At 38.6% G+C, this 25,277-nt stretch overlaps 1 protein-coding gene across 2 annotated transcripts in view; it reads right to left on the bottom strand.

The window, feature by feature from the left end:
* The window catches only part of Itgbl1 (integrin subunit beta like 1), a 279,024-nt gene that overhangs the window by 89,595 nt on the left and 164,152 nt on the right, over positions 1 to 25,277 (bottom strand). For both annotated transcript variants that reach the window (XM_060391671.1, XM_021648794.2), the window contains exon 7: positions 20,729 to 20,875. In XM_060391671.1, coding sequence (XP_060247654.1) covers positions 20,729 to 20,875 — 147 coding nt within the window. The remainder of the gene's footprint in view (positions 1 to 20,728; positions 20,876 to 25,277) is intronic.

Raw genomic sequence — 25,277 nt, 5'->3', positions numbered from 1 at the left:
AGTGCTAAATGCAATGGGTCCAACTTATTATGGAATCCATAATAATCCATAACCATGAGCCCAAATAACCCATTTTCATTAGAAGTAGAAAAGTAATGCAAGCTTTTATCATAGTGATGAAAAGTTATCTATATTGCTACATCTTTCCAAAGTCTATTGTTTTTGGCTAAACACTCTAGTTCAAATTAATTTTTTAGGATGGTGTTATTAAAGCTGACAGGTATTATTCAGTCTGGAGCATAATTTTCACTCATAAATAAATAATTAAAGCTAACAACTAAAGTAATATATAAAGCATGATAAAAGTAATTAGTTCTATTTTCAGGACTTCTTTTTCTTTGTTTTCTGTATTTATTTCAAGTTCATTATGAATCTTCCAGGGTCTGTTATAAATACCTACATGAAACACTACTTGATGACTGAAGGTCATCTACAATACTCTTTCAGACCACTCTGATAATTAATGCAAATATTTCCCGCTAAGAAAATATTTCAGAACTTGTGAATATGAAGCATATCACTTGCATATTCATTATAAATTTGAATTTCTTATAAAATTATCACTTGCTTGAATATAAACAGTAATTTGGCTTTATCAGTCTTAAATATCATATTTTCATATTCAGCTATAAGTGTGTCTCCCATAGAGTAACGTACACAGCCAGCACATGAATAATGTGGTCAATAACAAAAAAGATTCCATGACGCAGCATGAGAGTTAATGGTTTTAATTTAAAAGCCTATGCACCTCAAAGTGTCTTTTGGAGTTTGTCGCCATTGTTTTCTTGTGGACGTTCACAGTAAGTTTCTCAACTGTTTTGCCACCTCACATTACAGTAACAACATTACACCCCATCATGCTAAAGGTAGCGTCAGCCTGTAGTTGCAACTGTCCATATGCCCTCTAAGTAAATCTCTCCTATCATATGTTGTCAGACCTTTGAGTGCAGCTTTTGATTCAGTAGGTCTAGGATTGGGTGTTGAGACATTTATGTTTAATTTTAGCATTGTCCCAAAGACCATAATCAAAAAACAAAGAGACAATGATGAACAGGACTGCTACTGAAGTCTCACATGACTGAGCTGGAGACCTACTGTTTATCAGTCATGAATTCTTGCACTCCCCTGACCTCTAATTTCTTCCTGAGCAAAAGTTTCATTTCACCTCAAAGCTCAGGAAGCTACATGGAAGAAGGGGCAGAAAGATTATAGGAGATTATGGGAGCCAGAGTGGTATCAATGAAAATCTTGTCTTCCAGACACAGGATTGATACACATATGAACTCACAGAGACATCACACCATGCATAAGACAAGCACAAGTTTAAGAGATATGGTGTGGGATATGCATACAGGGTCCCATTTCTAGTCAAGAAGCTATCTGCAATTAATATCCATTTGAAGTGGGAAAATCCTACTAAGTAAATTAATCACACTTTAGGGCAAGCCTCATGCCAAGGAGTAGTTGGTCAACAAACAAACAAACAAAAAAAAAAAACATAGTTATTTTTGAGGAGGTAAAGGGCATTTTATTTTGTTTATCATGTTTTGTCTTACTGAATTTTTATTTGCTTTGATTTTTTTTCAAGAGGTGGGCATGAAGTTGGGTGGGTAGGGAGGTGGTAAGGTTCTGTGAGGAGTTGGGTGTAATCATATCAAAAATGTCATATAAGAAAAATTAAATAAAAATGATAATACTGGCATCACATGTTTTTTTTTAACATTTTGGGATTGTTGCAAACTTTATGTGAAATCCTTAGAATAATGTATTAGTGTATTACACATTGCAAGTGCCCACCTGAGCTTAGTTCTTGCTTTTCTGCATATAGACAGAGCAGAGTCTGATGAGCTTTCACAGTACAGTATAGTTGTGTAAGCACCTGTGCTCAGGTAACTCACCTCCACGCAAAGGGGGTGTCACACTGTGACATCGACCCTTTCGTTTGGTCCTGCGGCTGGTGCTGCACTGAGAGCACAGCGACACTTAGTTCGCCGGAGGAATGACTAACATAATATAATGCTCTACGAAGCTAGTACTGTACACACCTTGGTCATCATTCCTTGGCTTGTTTTTGTCCTTTTGTGGCACTGGTCTTCTCTCAGACATGATGATTAAATCTACAACTTTTCCTTTGATAAAACAGGAACGGTGAGTGCCAGGATGTAATGGCATCACAGAAAGAGGCTTCTTGCTTTATAGAGAAATATGCTGCCTCCTCTGTGTTTACCTACTAGCAGGGACCTGTTAGGCACTGCCAATGCTCTGTTTCAGAAACATCATCTCTTCAGTTAGCTGCTGCTTCTCTTCTTGGCATGCCATGCACACATACAGAACTTCTATTAACATGGCAGATAGGATTAACATATGTATATTATTAATACAAAAATCCCGTTATCCTCCCTACAAAATTCAGGTAAATAGTTCTGTCCTGACTTAAGCTGATATTCAGTTCACTTGAAGCCTGATGCTGAGGTACCCCCTTCCCTTCTGAACACATGCTAGCAAAGATAATCTGTAGGTGATAACAGCTGGCTGCAGAGACCAGAACTGGAAATAAAAGAGTCTGATACTAGACTGTGGTGATTAACTGAGTAAAACTGATTCCACAGAAATAAAATGCAGAGGGACTATGAGCAGTGAGCTGGGACTGGGCAAAGGAAAAGCCCAGCTGTGCTGTTAAGCTCAACCCATTTTTCCTCATGTGGTTTTTATACTCGACCCAGGATCACCAGGTAAATCTGTATACAAGCCCTCCCTCAGCCCTTTCCATGAAGGGTTATTCCATTTCAGTTAGAGTTATGGGCTTTTAAAATCCTTTCAGGTGAACATTTCAGGGCTCAGAGCTGGGGAATAAATAGAACTTTAGTTACTGGAGCATAGAATATAAATGCTCATCTAGGGAGGAATTGAGAGCCAGGGGATGTGATCCAGGAAATAACAGTGTCTGCCTTCACCAAGGGAAGTTGATACATGTGGACAATTACAAAACAATAACAAAGCTCTTTTTCAAAAATGAAATTAGCCATAGATTCTTGCTAATTAAAATATGCTTAAGTGAAATCTGCCTGTAGAAAGCAGAAGCCTAGGCATTTATGATCTAACATGGCCATTTTGTTCTTACTCTGTAAAGCCACTTCTAGGATGCTTTGGAGAACATGAGTTACCCTGTAAAGTCATTACCATAAACAGATATACAATGAGTTGTCTATCTAATTATTTTAAGGGGCTATAGAAACATTTTCAATTTAGAAATAAAATTAAAACAGACATGGAAAACTTGGTGTGTCCTCCAAATGACATTTAAAAGTGTTTATGATTTACATATTCACCTGCAGTGCTATGAAAACCTAACCAAATGAAAGAAAGTTTGTGTGTTAATGATCTATGTCTAAATAACACATTGTCCTTTAAATCTTCATGTGCAGATGTCATGTTACTCTGTATGTGATATCTTTTAGTGACCTTATTACCCCTCCTCAGATGACATCAATACAACGAGCATTTACAATTTTACAGGATTACTGTAAAGAATCTATATCTGAGTGATTCACAAAAGTATTGTTTCATTTACCCACCTTTTTAAAAATAACCACAAAATATGCCTCTATGTGTGGAGAAAAAGTAATATAATTGCATACTATGAATTTTTATTAGGAACAGAAACTGATTTCAGCATAAGAAAATATGAAGCATGCAAAGTTGTTTGTTTATTTGCCTATATGTCCGCATGCTTGTGTGTGCATTTGGATGTAGAGGCCTGAGGTCAATGCCTTTCTTAACACCGCTCTCTTTTTCTGAGATAAGGTCTCAAACCGAATGCAGAGTTATGGACTGGCTAGGTGTGCTGTCTCTCAAGCTCTAGGAGTCCACTTCTGGCTGGGTTTACAAACCCCTTCTATCAAGCCCGTCTATTATGTGGGTAATGGATTTGGCTTTGTTCCTGATACTCGCTTAACAAGCACTTTAAAGATTGAGCCATCAAACTATCCATGTAAAGATTAACTTCCATGCAAATCCATGATGCCAGCAGATATTCTATGCAGAAGAAATTACACATTAGGAACTTAGAATTGATGAAAATAAAAATAAATGGTTGGATTTAGATAAACAGTCAGATAATTTTCATGACTAATTGTTGAGAGATGTTCATGGTACATGATACCACTGTTATGAGCTTGGTGAGGTGCAAATGAGCTTAAATGAGGCTTACTAAACCCTTAACACAGTGCCTGGCACCAAATAAGTACTCATCAAAAATTAAGTACAATTACTTCTTAAATCTTCAATATAATACAAAAATAATGCACAAAAAGTTTTGCTCATAGAACTTCTTTTAATGTCTAATTCAATCAACAATAAATGTCTAGTAAACACCTAGAAACTGTATAAGCAAAGTGAACACAAGAAACAGAAAGCATAAATTCTGCCTCTTTGCATGCCACAGTTATCAACAAATGAAAACATTACTACCCATTTCTCTTCGTTCTATTCCTTTGCTACACAGTCTCAGCCCTTGACCTGAGGACACACACACATCTACACCAAAGTCTATACTGCCTCGGTCTTACTTTTGTCTGATACAGGATTTGGGGATAAGCTGCCTAACTTTCCTACTTCCTTATTTCAATTATCCCCTCAAGCCTTAATTTGTCATTGCTGACACACTCATTCCCTTTGAACAAGATAAAGATCCACCATTTCCCAAGAGAAGTCCAGAGAGTTTTAAAGAGTTGAAGCAGCTTTCTTTTTTGTATTATCTTTATTCCAGCACTTGAAGTCTAGAAGCCTCTTGCTGCCAAGGTCTTATGAAGAGATGGACAAGAGCATTTTAAAAGGTAAAAGAACGATGTTCAAATGTGGGAACTCATTTCAATGAGTATGCAAGGCTCACTTCAGGCTTAGCGAGATCCTGGGTGGATCAGCACCCTTATCCTTTTGTAAGTGAGAGAAAAATCATCTGGAATGTTCTAGTTCTGCTTTTTAAACTAAAAGTTTAGTTTTTGTGGACGGGGAAACTAAGACTCAAATTTATGGCCTCATCTTGGTGGAATTTCTGTAAGGGATTCAGATAAGAATGAGCAATCTGTATAACCAACAAAACAGACACACTAAAAGCCAAGGTTAAATATTTCCAGGCTTTAAAAATGTTTTTGGAAGCTGATAATGTGATAAATATCTCCACTCCTACAAATGTTCATGGCATGGAGGTATGCCTGGGCTACAGATAGACACATGGACAAAGGTATCAGAGATACTTTGCTGTCAAATGCTCAGCCCTAGGCTTGATAATAGCATCACCGTTATGTCAGGATGTAATGTAAAGCCCTCCCATCTTCCTGTCTTTCCAACCCTGCAGCTCTTCATGTGGGAAGTAAGGATTTGAACTCAGATGCTCATGCTGTAGATGGAACTCACCTGGAACAGGGACAAAGTCTGATGCACTTCACCTGTTCCGTTTTGACAGATGTTTGGTTTACTGTTCTGTTGAGAGGCTAGTGACAGTCAAGATGGAGAAAGTCACTCTTGTACACTTTGGGTTCAGCCCCAGGTATAGTAGTTCCATGTTTAAAGAGACAAAGACATTTTCCCCCATGGAGCTGATAGAAATAGATTTCATGATTCTTCTGTGGTGTAGGTCGTTTCTATGGCATTGGAGGGGACCCTGAAAACAAGTCAAAAATATTTTACCAACATGAATATTTTACTAAGCTGACTGTGACCACCATCCCTTCCCATCACATCATTTCAACTTCCACTTTACCATATTTCTCATAAGCCAGGGTAGTTTGGGACCAAAATAATGTGGAATGGAAGGGCACTTTTCCAAGATAGATTTGAATTATTTTCAGAACATGGAAATTACTTTGGGAATATTTGTATAACCCCTTTAGATTGTGAAAAGGTAGGACTGCATATTAAATCATAAAATTATACACTGTAAAATGCCCAGCACACATCTGTAGAGTTGACAAGGAACAAATTTTGTTTATATAAAGCCCTTGACAACAGATTTATAGATCCAAAGTTATACCATATTCTGGCTCCTGTGACCTCTGTGTCTGCTTCAAAAACTGTAAGCACTATTGATTTCCTTTGTTGTTGGTATTCACCTTAACTTTGCACTTGTGGTTTTAAATGTTCTTTATTTAAAAAAAAAATGGATCCTGATTGGAGACCCTAAAATATATGGCCCTATTTATCATGCCTGTGAAGTATGCTTTTCAGTATTGGAACAGAATAGCAGACAATGGAAAAGCTTGGAGGTAGTTATTTGTCTCTCAGCTTCAGTCTGCTGCGGGAAGGGCTTGGTAGAGTTTCCGAGCAGCTGGGGCATCCCATGAAGCTCCTCACACATTGGTGGATCAGGAAAAGAGGTTGTGTTGGAAGTGTGTTTGAGCTCTTACCCTCAAAGCTATTCCCAGAGGCCACTGTTGCCAGCCATGTACCCTGCCAGCAAAGTTGTACAGCGAGCAGTGTCACCAACATAAAACTCGTACTCAAGCCGACCAGCCGGGGGAGGAGATTCCACATTCAAACGATGAAGTAACATGTAGTTGAGAGAAAAATGTGCACTTGGCTGTGCAACACAGTTATAAAAACAAGAAAATGCAGGCAATGCTGAAATCTTATAATTATGTTCATGGGAAATTTAAATAAAATAATGGATCCAATGACGGACTAATAATGCATATTATGCTTGTTCCAAATATCTTAATAAGAAACCACTTAAAACAATGTATCATAATTATATAGAAACATGTAAGTGCAAATGTAAGATATAAAGTAGTATTTAAAAACTAGTTTCCATTATTTTAAAATAATACAAGGAGAAAATCAAGATGAATTTTACACACCAGTTAATATCTATATGTATTGTTGAATGTTTAATGTTAATATGAAAGGGATCATCTTTTCAACACCATCCTTTTTAAACACTGATATAAAAGAATTTTAAAAATATGTTATTCATTTAAAAACAAATTCTGTTAATATTCTGTTGATTTTGCCAAAGATTAATTCTGAAGGTCACTGTACATTTTTCCTGTTAATATCACAAATTGCTATAATCTTTGTGACAAAGCAATACAAATGTATCATCTCAAATTCTCCAAATTGGAAGCTTAACCTGGACTCAGTATCCAGGAAGGCCTGTATCTACTCTGGAAATCAAGGGTAGAATTGGGCTTTTGTTTTTATTTTATTAATTGTGTGGTGCATAATGTCTTTGCATGTACAGAGATCAGAGGACGCTTCCTGGTGTCTTTTCATCATGGCCTGGCTTAATCCTTCAAGAGAGGGTCTCTCAGTGAATCTGGAACTAGATTAGCTGCAAGCTAGCCCCTGCTATCCTCCTGTCTTCCTAGCCCTGCAGCTCTTCATGTGGGCAACAGGAACTTGAACTCATATCCTCATGCTTCTGCAGCAAGCATTCTTATCCTCTGCTCCAGTCTTTGAGTTCTTATTTTTTTTTTAAGTTTATTGACAATTCTGCCTTCCTTAACTCTTCTTCTGTCCTCAAAGTCAGTAAGAGAAGGTTAAGATTTTTTTCATGTTGTCGTTCTGAGTCACCTTTTCTCCTTTCCACAAACATAGAGCCTCATGATTATATTGGTCTCCTTTTAGTAATCTAGTATAACCTCTTGATTGACAACCATGGTATTTTTCTTGTCTGATAATCCAATATAATACAGCTTCTAGAGAGTGGAACACAGGAATCTTTAGAGGGTTATTACTCTGTGTACCACAATAATTAAAGATTGAGTTTTCGTTAACATTGGTTAATATAATCCTCTGCTTATAAATCTGATATCAGGGTACAAACCATCCTTACACAGAAGGAAGATGGATTCTGCTTGTGGTCAAAGATTCTCAAGAGCAGTACAACTCCAGTGCTCTTCCAACAAGTACAAATACATCTGAGCAGGGGTACTAGGCTATCTCCATTCATGGTCCTTGTTTGGAGTATCATTCTCAGAAAAGACCCCTGTGCCTAGAATTTTTTGATCCCCTTGTGGAGCTCCTGTCCCCTCCAGGCCTTCCTATCTCCCCCTTCTTTCATAAAATTCTCTGCACTCTGCCCAAAGTTTGGATATGAGTCTCAGCATCTCCTTGGATCCCTTGCTTGGTAAAGTCTTTCAAGGGCCCTCTGTGGTAGGCTCCTTTCCTGTTGCCTGTTTTCTCCCTCTTCAGATGTCCACCCCCTTTGCCTTTCTGCATGAGGATTGATCTTCTTGCCCAGGCTCCTCCTAAATGCTTAGTATCTTTAGGTGTACAAATATTAGTATGTTTTCTGTCAGAATTAAAGTGACAGCCTACCTACTGGGAAAGGATCTTCATCAACCCTATATTTGACAGAGGGCTAATATCAAGAATATATAAAGAACTCAAGAAGTTAAACAGCAAATAATCAAGTAACCCAGTTAAAAAATGGGGTACAGAGCTACACAGAGATTTCTTTGTGGAGGAATATAGAATGGCAGAGAAACACTTAAAGAAATGCTCAACATCCCTAGTCATCAGGGAGATGCAAATCAAAACAACCCTGAGATTTCACATTACACCAATCAGAATGGCTAAGATCAGAAACTCAAGTGATAATACAATATGGAGACAATGTAGAGAAAGGGGAACCCTCCTCCATTGCTGGTGGGGATGTAAACTTGTACAACCACTTTGAAAGTCAATCTGGCACTTTCTCAGACAATTAGGACTAGTGTTTCCTAGTTTTCCAACTAGGAATAGCACTTCCTCAAGATCCAGCTATAGCACTCCTAGGCATATATCCAAAAGAGGCTCAAGTATACAACAAGGACATTTGCTCAACCATGTTTGTAGCAGCTTTATTGTTAACAGCCAGAATCTGAAAACAACCCAGATGTCTCTCAGTGGAGGAATGGATACAGAAATTGTGGTACATTTACACAATCGAGTACTACTCAGCAATTAAAAACAAGGAAATCATGAAATTTGCAGGCAAATAGTTGGGATCTAGAAAAGATCACCCAGAGTGAGTCATCCCAGAAGCAGAAAGGCACACATGGTATATGCTCACTTACAAGTGGATACTAGACATATAAAATAATTTTAGCATACAAATTAAACCTCAGTCCCTTCCTGCTCTTATTTTCTTCAAAAAATCATGTTATATTTATTTGAGTATCTAGAACTTTAAACTTTTAGTGGTGAGAAACACAGCTCCTCTTTTAGGTAACACGGAAACCTGAAGCCATGGAGAACTAGTGAAATTTCTTCTCCAAGAACAGACCAGAAATTGATTTTTTTCATCTGTCTGAACTTTTATGGTATTCACAACTATCTGAATAAAAGCAAAACCCTAGTGACAAATTCTCAGGACATATGATCAAAGGAACTGGGACTTAACTTTTTTCCTTGGGTGTTTTTTTCTATTGCTATGATGAAACACACTTAGTGGCCTAAGCCACTAATGGGAAAAGTGTACTTTGGTTTACAGTTCTGGGTAACACAGCACATTATGCTAGGGAACACAGGAGAGAGAGAGAACAGAAGTGGGATGGGGTATAAAAACTCAAACCGCATGTAGAGCTGAGTTGGGTAGACCAGAAGCACTCAACTGCAACTAAGAGGGAAGACGGTAGCTTGCAAATGAGAAATCTAGGAGACCATAACTATGAAGGTTTCTGGGAAGGCATCTGAGGTCAGGCAGGGCTCCTCCAGGACGTTATCTTTCTTTCACTGGTGGCGAGGAGCCTTTGAACAGTGCACACTGATGCCGCTCTGCTAAGTAGGTTAACTTCTCCTATGAGCATGGGGATCACTTTTCAGTGGTGTCTCAGGGTGACTACCCCCCCATAGCTATGAAACTGACACACCCTTTGGCAAGCAGCTAACCAAATGCAGAGGATAGGCAGGGAACATGCCAAAGTGCATTGCTATAGTCAGCTGGTCACATCTTTGCTTAAATAATAGAGTGTTCAAAGTTGGCTTTACTCAGAATTATCCACAAACCCTCAGCTTTATTAACAAGGAAATAATGTCCCTATTCACAGCTAGAGAAAATACAGAGAGGAGAAACAATATAGAAACAGACATCATTTTGTGAGTGTGTACAGGAGCAAAGAGAACATTACTAATAAATATTACCATGGCTACTTCAGAGACCACTTCCTTCTTCTGTTCTAAAATTACCTCTGGAGAAAATCCAAAGAATTTTTCTGACAAAAAAAAAAATTCTATCAGCCCAATTATCTTCTGTATCAAACAAAATATCACTACTCTGTATGCTCGATGTCAGGATTAAAATTAGCCTGGCTATCATTGTTCAATGTTAAATTTATTTTTTTCTCTGTGTTTCTGTGTCTGTTCTTGTCCTCCCTTCTCCTCCCCTTTTTTCTTTCCCATATCTTGACTCATTTTTTCTACATATTTAATGAAGCATGAGAAAAAGCCCCACAAGATGTTAAGTCCTATGCGACATTTAAGCAATCACTTAACTCCCACCAGCTCAACGGAAAGTAGGGCAAACACTTCAGCACCATTTCTGTGCAGCCAGATTTTGCTCACTACACAACTCTGCAGAGGCATGATTCTTAATAGAGGTGTATAGAAGAGTCACCCAGGGAACTTTAGAAGTCCTCAGTGTCAAGGAAGAACAACAGACCTAGCAAACCAGCCAAGCCTTGGCCCTAGCATGTCAAGAACACTTCTTCAAAGATTGAGTCCACACTGCCTTTATGAATTCTTTTCAGACAAAGCCTACAACACTTAGAAACCTTAGAAACCTTCCAGCAAGTTTCTGTCATGAGCCTCAAATTTTTGCAAAACTTGTTTTGCAAAATACTCTGGCAATCTTTCCCTGGTTCTTCATTTGTCCTCTTCAGATAGGACTTGCAGAAAGGTTCCCATATAACCCTTTCAAAAGCAGGCTACTAATTCTACTATGTCTACTCTGCCATGTGATCTAGATTTTCTTCAATTACTTCTTTTTTATTGAATTTCCTTGCATAATGTACATTAGAAGATCAATGGCATCACTTGCCATATATATTTTTCTAGACTCACTACCTCAGCACATAGCAGGACATTAATAAACATATGACAGCTGGAAAAATAGATGAGTGAAAGAAAGAATATTGATCTTCTTTCCTCTAAATTCTACATCCTTGAGATCATGGGTGAGCCACGTACTTGCACTCTTGAAATTTCTTATAATTGCAGTATTGATTTGAAGTTTGCAAAGAAATTTCATAGATGTTATTTTAATTGTAGCTATAATAACATCTTAGAGGAAAGAAAAAAGTTAATAGAATGCTATTTTGAAAGAAAACAAAATTGAGGTTCCTAAATGTGTTATACAGTACTTATGGAAGAAACATGCAATATTGGTAGCATGATACAGTTATTTGTTTGTTTATTTTACCCATTTTCAGAGATCCCCAGTGAGAAGCTGGAGTCACCACGGTTAGTAAGCAGAATAGGGCAGTGTCAGCATGCACTGTATCACACCCCATGCAGATCTATAATCCCTCCAAAATCTCATTTGCTAGCAAGTATGACCTGAAGACTGCAATCCCTCTGGACTTCTCTATTTATGTAATAAGATTATCTGGAAGAAAGTGTCTTGAGAGGAGCACGAATTAGGTCACTTGAGTTTTGTGGCTGTCCTATAATTACAATAAACTACACTCAAGAGTATAGGTGCTGAGATTCTGCCTCATCATTACAGTGGATGCTCACTCACATTAACCACACATAGCCTTCTTGCAGTATATCTAGAGGCAGCAGCCTGAAAAAGACTTTCCAAGGTACCAATGCAGGCTACACTTTTATTTTGCCAAGTCTTTTGGATACTCATACAATATGGACTTTTGAGTGGAAAACCTGGCAAAGCTGTTAATGTGCTTGTCAAAGGCTGCATAGGACCTTGGGATACTTCTGCTTCATCTCTGGGACTATCCAGTCCTTACATGTCTGGCTGCTGCACTAAGCTAGACCATTTGGTATTATTTACCAGAACCCACATGGCATGAATATTCTGAATGCTAAAGAGTCTAAATTATTTAAAACCTTAAAATAGAAAGCCAAAGAATCCTTCCTTCTTTCTTCCTCCAAATAAAATGCACCACATGAAAAACAAATATTTATGTAAAAGCAAAGTCATCTATGTTGTTATATTTCAAATGAATACATTACTCTCAAAAGAATGCATTACTCTCAACACAAAACAAATACTTGGTAAGAGGCAGAGACTAGAAGCACATATGCCTGAGACACATTTCCCAGGGCAGGGGGGTAGCCGTGAGTTCTCAGTCCCTCTAGCTAGCCATGCAAGTCCAGGCTAGGAGCTCACTTTAATGACCGAGCAAGATGTAATAAGAAGAGAGTCAATGGGAGCAGACACACAATTTAGGTGTCCAAAGGTCGGAACACAGAGACAAACTCACACTCCACATAGAGTAGTAAAAGAGAAGGAAAGCAAACATGGCCAACATAAGCTGCTTTAGCTTATGGCCTGATGGTTTGCATGTCTCTCATGGAAGAACCAGATTAAACTGCAAACAGCTCAATCTCATACTCTCATAGAGTCACATTGTGACTCTAAAAAAAAATACTAACTCTGACTTCCAATTACAAGAGTTGTTCTCTCTCTCTCTCTCTCTCTCTCTCTCTCTCTCTCTCTCTGTGTGTGTGTGTGTGTGTGTGTGTGTGTGTGTGTTTGTAGTATATGCACAACTACTGACTAAATCTATGGCTTTGTGTGCTCTAGGCAAGTTTTCTCCACTGAACCAAATTCCCAGTTCCTTTTAAAAAATATTTTTGGTCCTTGTGGAGCTCCTATCCTTTACACGTCATACTAACACCTCTTCTTTCATATGATTCCCTGCACTCTGCTGAGGTTTGGTTATGAGTCTTAGTATCTACTTTGAAACACTGCTAGGTAGAGTCTTTCAGATGCCTTCTGCGGTAGACTCCTGTCATAGTCCAATGCAATCCCATTTGTCTTTCTAAGTGAGGACTGATCATCTTACCCAGTGTCCACTTTCTTGTTTATCTTCTTTAGGTGTATAGATTTCATTATGTTTATCATATCTTGTAGGTCTATATAAGCGAGTATATACCATGTTTGTCTTTCTCCTTCTGGGATACTTCACTCAGAATGATCTTTTCTAGATCCCACCATTTGCCTGCAAATTTCATGATTTCCTTGTTTTTGATTGCTGAGTAGTATTCCATTGTGTAAAAATACCACAATTTCTGTACCTATTCCTCCATTGATGGACATCTGGGTTGTTTCCAGGTTCTGGCTATTACAATTAAAGCTCCACAAGGACCAGATATATCTGGGCACAGGGGTCTTTTCTGAGACTGACACTCCACCAAGGACCATGTATGGATATAACCTAGAACCTCTGCTCTGATGTAGCCCTTGGTAGCTCAGTAACCAATTGGTTTTTCATAGTAAGGAGAACAGGGACTATTTCTGACAGGAACTCAGTGGCAGGCTCTTTGACCTCCCCACCCCCCAAAGGAGAGGCAGTCCTGCTAGACCACAGAGGAGGACTTTGCAGCCAGTCCTGAAGATACCTGATAAAACAGGGTCAGTTGAAAGGAGAGGAGGTCATCCTCAATCAGTGGACTTGGAAAGGGGCAGGGAGGACATGAGGGAGAGAGGGTGGGATTGGGAGGGAATAAGGGGATAGGATACAGCTGGCATACAGAGTTAATAAAATGTAAGTAATAATAAAAAATAAATAAATTAAAAAAATAAATAAAGGTGGTCTCTGACACAAAAATAAAGCTACTCACATAATGTTATTTAAAAAATATTTTTATTTACTTATACTTTAAAAATAGGCTTTAACCAATGCTCAATAATTCAGACAGGTCTTGTACTTGGGATCCTCCTGCTTCAGCCTGCCAAGTAGCTAGGATAAACATACCAGTATCACCAGACCTATCTAACAGTTGACATGTTAATACACTAATTTTGTATATGCTTTTTTAAATTTTATTTTATTAATTACACTTTATTCACTTTGTATCCCCCCATAAGCCCCTCCTTCTTCCCCTCCCAGTCCCACCCTCCCTCCCCCTTCTTCATGCATGCCCCTCCCCAAGTCCTCTGATAAGTAACACTCTATTGTGTAGATGTACCACAATTTCTGTATCCATTCCTCAGTTGAGGGACATCTGGGTTTTTTTCCAGCTTCTGGCTATTACAAATAAAGCTGCTACAAACATGGTTGAGCTAATGTCCTTTTTTTTGTACTTGAGCCTCTTTTGGATATATGCCTAGGAGTGGTATGGCTGGATCTTGAGGAAGCGCTATTCCTAGTTGTCTGAGAAAGCACCAGATTGATTTCCAGAGTGGTTGTACAAGTTTACATTCCCACCAGCAGTGGAGGAGGGTTCCTCTTTCTCCACAACCTCTCCAGCATGTGTTGTCACTTGAGTTTTTCATCTTGGCCATTCTGATGGGTGTAAGGTGAAATCTCAGGGTCGTTTTGATTTGCATTTCCCTAATGGCTAATGACATTGAGCATTTCTTTAAGTGTTTCTCTGCCATTTGATATTCCTCTACAGAGAATTCTCGGTTTAGCTCTGTTTTGCATTTTTTAGTTGGATTACTTGGTTTGCTGTTTTTCAGCTTCTTTAGTTCTTTATATATACCTGATATTAGTTCTCTGTCAGATAAAGGGTTCGTGAAGATTCTTTTCCAATCCGTAGGCAGTCATTTTGTTTTGATTTGCAGAAGCTTTTAAGTTTCATGAGGTCCCATTTATTGATTGTTGCTCTTAGAGCCTGTGCTGTTGGTGTTCTGTTCAGGAAGTTGTTTCTTGTGCCAATGAGTTCAAGGCTCTTCCCCACTTTTTTTTCTAGCGGATTTAATGTGTCTGATTTTATGTTAAGGTCTTTGATCCACTTGGACTTTAGATTTGTGCAGGGTGATAAGTATGAATCTATTTGCATTTTTCTACATGTAGACATCCAGTTAGACCAGCACCATTTGTTGAAGATGCTGTCTTTTTTCCATTGTATGGTTTTGGCTTCTTTGTCAAAAATCAAGTATCCCTACATGTGTAGGTTTGTTTCTGGGTCTTGTATTCGATTCCATTGATCCAGGATTCTGTTTCTATGCCAGTACCATGCAGTTTTTATAACTGTTGCTCTATAGTACAGCTTAAGATCAGGGATGAAGATACCTCCAGAAGATCTTTTATTTTAGAGGATTATTCTAGCAATTCTGGGTTTCTTGTTATTCCATATGAAGTTGAGAATTTTTCTTTCCAGGTCTGTAAATAATTGTGTTGCTAATTTGATGGGCATTTTCTATCATATTATATTTATCAAATTAAAAAATATCTTTCTAGACCTTAAAACAGTTTTTTTTTATCCTAAAAATCCTAAGCATAATTGTCAAGTCTACTCCATTAGAGATTTGAGAAGAAATAAAATTATTACTTAAGTAGAAAGTGCAGACAAGCAGCTTCCAAATCTAAGAGGTGACAGAGACTATAGATTTTATTATGTTTATCCTATATTATATATCTAATATCCACTTATGAGTGAGAATATACCATGTGTGTCTTTCTTCTTCTGAGATACCTTACTCAGAATGTTCTTTTCTATTTCCTACTATTTTCCTGGAAATGTCATGATTTCCTTGTTTTTAATAGCTGAGTAGTATTCCATTGTGTAAATGTGCCACAATTTTTGTATCCATTCCTCAATTGAGGGAAATCTAGATTGTTTCCAGATTCTAGCTGATATGAACATTGTTGAACAAATGTCCTTGTTGTATCTTGAGGCTATTTCGGGTATATATGCCTAGGAGTGCTATAGCTGGATCTTGCTAAACAACAAGGAAGTCCCTATGGGAAATGCTCAATCCTCATTCAGAAGGGAAAACACAATAGACATCAGAAGCAGAAGAAGACAGAGAACAGGCCATGAGCCTACCACAGAGGGCCTCTGAAAGACTCTACTGATTGGGGTATCAAAGCAGAGGCTGAGACACTTAGCCAAACTTTTTGCAGAGTGAATGGAATTTTATGAAAGAAGCAGGAGACAGAAAGACCTGGGGGAACAGGAGCTCCAAAATGAGAACAGCAGAGCCAAAAATACTGGGTCCTGCGGTCCCTGCAGAGACTGAAACTCCAACCAAAGACCATGCATAAAGGACCTAACTCCCTGCTCAGATGTAGCCCACAGAGTCAGTTTCCAAGTAGGTTCCCTAATAAGGGGTACAGGGACTGTCTCTGGCATGAACTCAGTGGCAGGCTCTCTGGTCACCTCCTCCTGGGGTGTGCAGCCATTCCAGGCCACAGAGAAAGACAATGTAGCCAGTTCTGATGAGACCTGATAGGCTAGGTCAGATAGAAGGGAAGGAGGTCCTCCCCTATCAGTGTACTAGAGGAGGGGCATAGGATGAGAAGAGGGAGGGAGAGAGGGATTAAGAGGAGAGAATAGAGGAGGCCATAGCAGATTTACAACGTGAGTAAATTGTAATAAAAAATAAAAAAATTAAAAAGAGATGACAGAGATAGTTTACTGCCTGGTCAGCCACCTATTTTCTTTCTATAATGTCAGAGTATTATCTTCGGCCTTCTGGCCCAGTATAACTGCCAGACATAATTGTGACATATGAAGGACTTGCTTATCTCGTAGTGGAAGAGCTTGGCAGTCAGTTTAACCTGCATCCACATCTTGTCCATTTCACAATTCAAATCAGGACAAGACAAGGCTGCCCACTCCATACATGTCTATTTGAAGTTCTAGCTAGTGCAAAAGACAAGAAAAGAAGATCAAAGGCATAGGAATTGGAAAGGAAGAAGTCAAAGTATCTCTATTTGCAGATGGTATGTTAGTATACATGAGTGATCGCTCCCCCAAAGTTCTACCAGAGAACATCTACAGCTGATAAACACCTTCAGCAAAGTGGATGAATATAAACTTGACTTAAGAAACTCTTTCATTCAAATGATAAACACATGGAGAAAGAAATAAAGGAAACAACACCCTTCAGAATAGCCACAATAACAGAAACTATCTTGGTGTAACTCTAACCAACAATGTGAAAGACCTGCCTGTATGACAAGTGCTTCAAGTCTCTGAAGAAATAAATTGAAGAAGATATTGAAAATGAAAAAATCTCCCATGTTCAGGAATCAGTAGGACTGAAAGAGTAAAAATGAACATTTTACCAAAAGCAATCTACAGATTCAATGCAATTGTCGCAAAATAACCCTCACAATATTTCTTTTTTATATTAATTACAGTTTATTCATTTTGTATCCCAGCTGTAGCCCTTTTCCTCATTCCCTCCCAACCCCACCATCCTTCCCTCATCTCCTTCCTGCCCCTCTCCAAGTCCACTGATAAGGGAGGTCCTCCTCCCCTTTCATCTGACCCTAGTTTATCAGGTCTCATCAGGACTGGCTGCAATGTTTTCCTCTGTGGCCTAGCAGGGCTGCTCCCCGCTCAGGGGGAGGTGATCAAAGAGCCAGCCTTTATTTAATGTCAGAGACAGTCCCTGTTCCCCTTACTAGGACAACCACTTGGATACTGAGCTGCTATGGGCTACATCTGAGCAGGGTTTCTAGGTTATATCCATGAATGGTCCTTGGTTGGAGTATCAGTCTCAGAAAAGACCCATGTGCCCAGATTTTTTGGTTCTCTTGGTCTCCTTTTGGAGTTCCTGTCCTGTCCAGGTCTTACTATCTCCCCCTTCTTTCATATTATTTCCTGCACTCTGCCCGAAATTTGGCTATGAATCTCAGCATCTGCTTTAATACCCTGCTGGGTAGAGTCTTTCAGAGGCCCTCTGTGGTAAGCTCCTGTCCTGTTTCCTGTTTTCTCCTTCTTCCAATGTCCATCCCATTTGTCTTTCTGAGTGATGAATGATCCTCTTACCCAGGGTCCTCCTTCTTGCTTAGCTTCTCTAGGTGTACAGAAATTAGTATGTTTCTCCTATATTGTTTGTTTAATATCCACTTATAAGTGAGTATATACTGTGTGTGTCTTTCTGCTTCTGGGATACCTCACTCAGGATGATCTTTTCTAGATCCCACCATTTGCCTACAGATTTCTTTGTTTTTAACTGCTGAGTAGTATTCCATTGCCTCACAATATTTCTAAGAAAAGATTATTTTGCTGCAACCAAAAATCAAAAATCAACCAGATAATGTACTACTGTGTAACCAGAAAATAATTTTCAGTATCATACACAAGAGGACCTCAATAATGACAAAATGCACTTCTAACCAGAGAAGATTTTAAAGCTAATGTGTAGACTATCTTAAGCTGCTTTTACTTTCTATAAAGTCACAGATGTAAGAAATTCAAAGGTGACGTCTCACTGCAACTGAGAAGCAGAAACCAAGATGAATAAGCTTATATCAACTACAGGGTATACATCTAGTTGAAAAAAATGATATCTAGAGGCAATAGGGAATAGAAATCAAGAAACTGTGGACTGCACAGAGAATGTAAAGATCCTCTGATCTATTCAGTTCTTGGGACACTTACTCATCACTATCAAAATCAAGTAATACAATTTTAATTTTCAGCAGGACACACCTGCGCCGGTGGAACATTCTAGCAGGACTGTTCCTGCCCAGTTGGTGGGCTGATGAGGCGCTCAGGCTTGAGAACTGATGGTGCTTGTAATTGTTTCCTTCACTCTTGTTCTCACAGCTGCGGTGGGTATTCATTCAAAACTGCAAAACGAGCCCTGTAAAAGCTTTCATATGAGATCCCAGTCGCAACCACAGATGTATTCCCCACAGGAAAGTGGAGCACACTGACTACCGATTCAAACGCTGAATGGGCTGGTGCATCTTGATTTTCATTCTCAAACTCCCATGGAGGAAAATACTCCCACCAATACCTGCGTTCTCTTAAGGAAACTGGTGACGCGCATTATTTATTTATACAGTGCTTCTAGAAGCTTTGGCAAATTTATGGGTTAGTCAAGTTATACATACACATTCAATATCCTAGATGCAATGCATTTTACATATTCTATCCCTCTAAAAATCATAGCTAAACAGTGATCCTTGAGAAACATGGAAAAACAGTATGTATTAGAAATCAAAACCACTCATATTAAAGATTGACATATAATTCCACAATAACCTTCTTGTACTTGTTCTGCGTATTAGAATCTAGACAAACAGAACACCATCAGTAGATGCATAAATTTGAAGTGAATTTTGAGGTGTGAAAAATAATTCAGGAGGTTTTCTTATTTTCCAATTATATACTTTGTCATTTTAATTTTAAATATGAATATATTAGATTTTCCAGGTTTTTGTTTGTTAGTGTTCCATTTACTTCTGCTAGTAATAAAAATTATTTTATATATTGATGACCTTACATAATGTGCATCTCTTGACTTAATTCTTTAAGTTTTCAACACACTCCTTCCCTTGCTTGGGACTTTATGGCAATAGCAAAAAATCATAACTTTTCTAAAGTGAAAGCACCTGGAAAAGGGTTCTCAGAAAGAAAATCTATTTTGATATGATGCTTTTTTTAAAAAAAAAAATCTGTCAAGGTTTTGTATTTAAAATCATCTCCCTCATTATAATTAAGGCATAAAATATAAACATTTTAGAATAAGTAACAGCAACACTGCCGAGTTAGCCTCCCGTGCTCACGCCTCTTACAGCGCGCAACGCTGAAACTTTGATGGGAGAAGATGGTGTGGTCATCTCAGTACTTGCTGCAGACCGCACGTGGAGGTGATGGCTGTCTGAGGGACAGTTCTACTTCAAACCTCGAAACTTGGACAGGCTTACTCAGTACTGCCTGAGAATATTTTACATTTGGTGGAGAAGACTCTCCTGTCCGATCATTGGTGGAAGGCAGGGTAATCAGAAGTGTCTCTGACATTAAAGCCCTCCTACCCACACTCCACTAGGCAACTCAGAAAATGTGTCGAATTAATATTCATAAGTGCATCATTCTGTGATATTTAAAATGCCACGGCTTTAAATATTAAAAGGCTAAACTTCGTACTATATGAATTATATCTTAATAAATAAAGCACACGAAAAAGAAACATTGCAGAAAATCACATTGTTTCATCTAAAATTCAAGTACCTGTCCTTGTTCTGCTTTGAGCAATATTTCCAGTAGCTTCTACAACCAGTTCTTCCAAAAGCACGTGTCAGGTTGACTTTGCTATTTTCAACTGAGGAATGAATGCATATTTCTTATTTTGATAGATAAAAAAAAAAAATGTTCTTCCAGATGAGTTTTTTCTTATCCTGAATTTTTTTTCCCCTGACCCGAGAGCACAAACACACCCGAGGCTAAATGTCTTCCAAAGAAGCGTTTATTCATGCATGTTTATGCAGTGCTTTTCCCAGTGAACAATACCCAACAAATAATGGTATTGGATTTCATAAATGTCAGTGGCAATTAGATGCTCAAGTTCAGAAAGCTTTAAACCTGTGAACTGTGCTTTTGTTATTTTTAATGTATTGAAAGGAATGAACCTAAACTGAAATTGAGCAAGCTGAAGTAGAGAAAATGTGTGTGTGTGTGTGTGTGTGTGTGTGTGTGTGTGTGTCCACAATGGAGAGAGAGGAGACAGAAAGAAAAAGACAGCTTTTCTTTGTCCAGGTACTTTTGCTGATCAGGGCGTAGTTTACCAATTCTGGAAAAGCAACATTTTCTTTTTCACGTTTCAGAGATTTCAGCAACTTTCTAAGTATGGTGCACAATAGGTGGCTTCACTCACCCCTTCCAGAACAAGGCAGACTGGAGCCACCCTGGCACTTCCTGACACTCTCCTCAGGCGACAATGGGCAGGACCTGGGGTGCTCACACTTCTTTCCATGCCAGCCTGCTCTGCAGTCACATCTCCCACAGTTACACTGTCCATGACCTTGAGAGGAAGAAGGAAGGGAGATCATGTAACCAGAAGATTATGTAACCAGAGATAGTTTATAGCTTTTGTCCTAGAAGTTACTGTCAGAAGTAAGTCAGGATCCTAATTTATGCAGCATTAATGATTAAAACAGAAACATTTTTCTCTGTTTTAAACAAGCAATGTACATTAATGGATCAAAAAGGACAAATAAAATCAACAAATATGAATAAAATAAATAGTGTAGTAAGGTTTTTAGTATAACTAACAAATTCTAGATAAATGTGATTGTATTGGTCTGCTGGGAAGTAAGTGAAGAATTTGATGGATTTAGCAATTAATTCATGTGAAGGAAAGCTATAGAAAATAGAAAACAATCATTTTTTTAAAAGTATGTTTTTCTTTCTAATGAATTACTCAACCGATTTACATCTAGTTAAATAAGGAGCCACAAACTGAAAACAAAACAAAATATCTAGAGTTAGGGAGTAGTTGATTTCCTGGGCCCCAAGCTTTATTAAGTTAAAGAGTACATAGAAGGTGGGAGTGATTTTAAGGACCAAAGGAAAGGTGTTCAATGATGTAACTCTACTATAATTTAATTTTTAAATCTATGAACATGTGTAGGTTAAAACTGCACAGGAGTAATGACGTTCTTCACACACACACATTGTTAAATTATAGCCACAGTCAAGCTAATGACTGGACCTCACCCCACACAGGTGCCTGCATGTGCTACCAACACTCAAGACCCACCTGCCCCATAAAGTCTAAAGCGTGCAGAGAACTTATACTGACCATGCGAAACATAGTGACTTCTGGGCTTGTTCTTCTCTAACTTTGAAAGTTCATGTGTTTTAATCAACACCTCCCACCCTTCAGTACTTGGTAACTATCTGTCTTTATTTTTAAGAACTTAATATTTTGTATCTGGAAAGATGTCTCAGCATTTAAGGCACTTTCTGCTCTCCCGGAGGACCTGGGTTAGTGTTTTCAGCCAAGGCGTGGTAGTTCATATCTCTCTGTAATTCCATTTCCGGGGGATTAATGCCCTCTTCTGACTCCTGTGGGCACCAGGAATGCAAATAATGCACATACGCAGGAAAAACACACATAAAATAAAAGTTGTACCAATTTTATAAAAATTAAAAATAATTTAACATTTTTAGAGTCTGTATAGCTATATTCTACAGATAGCATAATGTCCTCATGGTTTAGCCAAGCTGTTGCAAATGCTAAATTTCTTTCATGGAGAATTATATTCTATTCTATACATCTGTATCTACATATACAAATATCCATCATGAAGATACTACTTTAAGGTAATGTATTTCCGTTGGACATTTACCCAGAAATTTCTCCCTCCCTTTCGCCTTCCAAAGCTTACCATATAAGTGTCTCAACTCTTCTTTATTAAAATTATAAAGTCCGCACTGCAAAAGGCTTTTAGGGGTTTTGTTTGTTTGCTTGTTTGTTATGTTTGGTTTAAATCATCTACTGACCCGGTTCTCTACAACAATAATATTATAGGTCAAAATGAAGTTGTATAATAGTGATCATTTAATGTGAATATTTTAAGTAATAAATTAAATTCAGTGAACATTTCTAGAGTCCCTGTTACATGATAGTCTGGTCAATAAGGTGCTGTCATCACTAATTCTCTATAGTGGGAGAAGATGTATTGTTGATAGATATTTATAATATGTGAATATGGTCATTTACATCTTACAATATGAGAATTTTACCAATAATTGCCTGTATTTATTAAAAGTTACTTTTTATAAATCATTTAGCTCTGTGGCCTTTTGCAGTTTATCTCAGTTTAAGAAATTATTAACTAATTATTGGTTTTAGTTATTAGTTTTAACCCTCAGCTAAGCACAGAGTCACCTAAGAAGGAGTATCAATTAAAGGACCTTCTAAGCAGATTAGCTCACAGGCATGTCTGTGGGGAACAGTCTGGATTTTAAATTGACACCCACTGTTGGTAGCACCATTCCCTAGGCCTGAGGGAGGTGCTCCTGAGCTTTATAAGAAGGACAGCTAAGTGTGGGTTTGTGAGAGACATGGAAAGAAGTCCTTCTCTACGATTTCTATTTCAAGTTCCTACTTGAGTTATTATCATTATTCCCCTCAATGGTAGACTGTGACCTGTAAGTCAAACAAATTCGTCACACCCTAAGTTGCTTTGATTACAGCATTTTTCACAGTGACAAAATAAAACTAGAACACTATTTTTCTTCTCAACCCTCCTGGTAATAAGGACTTCTCAACCCTCCTGGTAATAAGGACAAACATTAAGTAAATTAGCATTGGAAATGTATGTATAAATAACTATTTGTGAGTAAAAAAAAAAAAAAACCTTAACATCTAAAGTACAGTTTACTCTACTGTTTTATATGAGCAAATGGCTTTAAAATATTTGGAGACAGGCTAGATTTAGTTTAAAGACAGTTAGATCTGTGAGAACACAATACAAGGCATGCTGCCATTTGTAGCAGATTAGTTGACATTCTTTTTTTAAAAAAATTCTTTATTAATTACACTTTATTCACTTTGTATCCCCTCTGTAGTTCCCTCCCTCCTCCACTCTCAATACCTCCCTTCCTCCCCCTTCTCCACCCATGCCCTTCCCCAAGTCCACTGAGAGGGGAGGTCTTTTCCTTCCTTCTGATCCTAGTCAATTAGGTCTCATCAGGAGTGGCTGCATTGTCGTCTTCTGTGGCCTGGTAAGGCTGCTCCCCCCTCAGTGGGAGGTGATTAAAAAGTAGGCCAATCAGTTCATGTCAGAGACAGTTCCTGTTCCTATTACTATGGAACCCACTTGGATGCTGAACTGCCATGGGCCACATCTGTGCAGGGGTTCTAGGTGATCTCCATGCATGGTCCTTGGTTGGAGTATCAGTCTCAGGAAAGATCCCTGTGCTCAGATTTGCTCAGATTTTTTGGTTCTGTTGCTCTCCTTGTGGAGTTCCTGTCCTCTCCAGATCTTACTATTTCCCACTTCTTTCATAAGATTCCCTGCACTCTGCCCAAAGGTTGGCCATAAGTCTCAGCATCTGCTTTGGTAGTCTGCATGGCAGAGCCTTTCAGAGGCCCTCTATGGCAGGCTCCTGACTTGTTCCCTCTTTTCTCCTTCTTCTGATGTCCATCCTCTTTGCCTTTCTGGTTAGGGATTGAGCATTTTAGCAAGAGTCCTCCCTCTTGATTAGTTTCTTTAGGTGTACAGATTTTAGTAGGTTTGTCCTATATTGTATGTCTATATGAGTGAGTATATACTGTGTGTATCTTTCTGCTTCTGGGACAGCTGACTCAGAATGATCTTTTCCAGATCCCAACATTTACCTGCAAATTTCATGATTTCCTTGTTTTTGATTGCGGAGTAATATTCCATTGTGTAGATATACCACAATTTCTGTATCCATTCCTCAGTTAAGGGGCATCTGGGTTGTTTCCAGCTTCTGGCTATTACAAATAAAGCTTCTACAAACATGGTTGAGCTAATGTCCTTATTGTGTACTTGAGCCTCTTTTGGATATATGCCTAGGTATAGCTGGATCTTGAGGAAGTGCTGTTCCTAGTTGTCTGAGGAAGCGCCAAATTGATTTTCAGAGTGGTTGTACAAGTTTACATTCCCACCAGTAGTGGAGGAGAGTTCCCCTTTCTCCACAACCTCTCCAGCATGTGTTGACACTTGAGTTTTTGATCTTAGCCATAAGGTGAAATCTCAGGGTCATTTTGATTTGCATTTCCCTGATGACTAATGAGGTTGAACATTGCTTTGTTTCTCTACCATTAGATATTCCTCTATTGAGAATTCTCTGTTTAGCTCTGTACCCCATTTTTAAATTAGATTACTTGATTTGTTGCTGTTTAACTTAACAGTTAGCTTGAAAGAATGGTTAGATGGAAGGAGGAAAGTCTTCCTTAATTTTGGAGGTTTTTAACTGGATCTGCTTTGGCAAAACATCTCCAGATGAGAATGTCATGAAATCCCTACTTTACCTAAGAGGATGCATCCAGCTGCTGTGACACACAGGAATTCACAGCCCAGGAGACACCCCATGCCAGAACATCCTAGTCCACCCAGAGATAGCAAGAGGGAGGGAGACAGAGACAGAGAAACAGAGACACACACAGAGACAGAGAGACAGAGAGACTGAGAGAGAGAAACAGATAAAGAGAGAGAGGCAAAAGCCATGGAGAAAGGTACAAAAAGAAACCAAAGACTGCAGACAGATAACCCGGTCAAGCTGAAATCAGAAAGCTCAAACTTTGTAACGGTTATTTCCTAGGTGACGTTCATTTGCATGGCAACATTAACAGAGAAGGTGCAGGTTTAACACACTCTTTACCCCCCCCCCCCCCGCGCACTGGGAGGCAGAGGTACAGGTAAGCAGATCTCCGAGTTCAAGGCCAG

This window comes from Meriones unguiculatus, chromosome 9, assembly GCF_030254825.1.
Source record: "Meriones unguiculatus strain TT.TT164.6M chromosome 9, Bangor_MerUng_6.1, whole genome shotgun sequence".
NCBI lineage: Eukaryota > Metazoa > Chordata > Mammalia > Rodentia > Muridae > Meriones > Meriones unguiculatus.
This window is presented reverse-complemented; position numbering and strand designations above follow the sequence as displayed.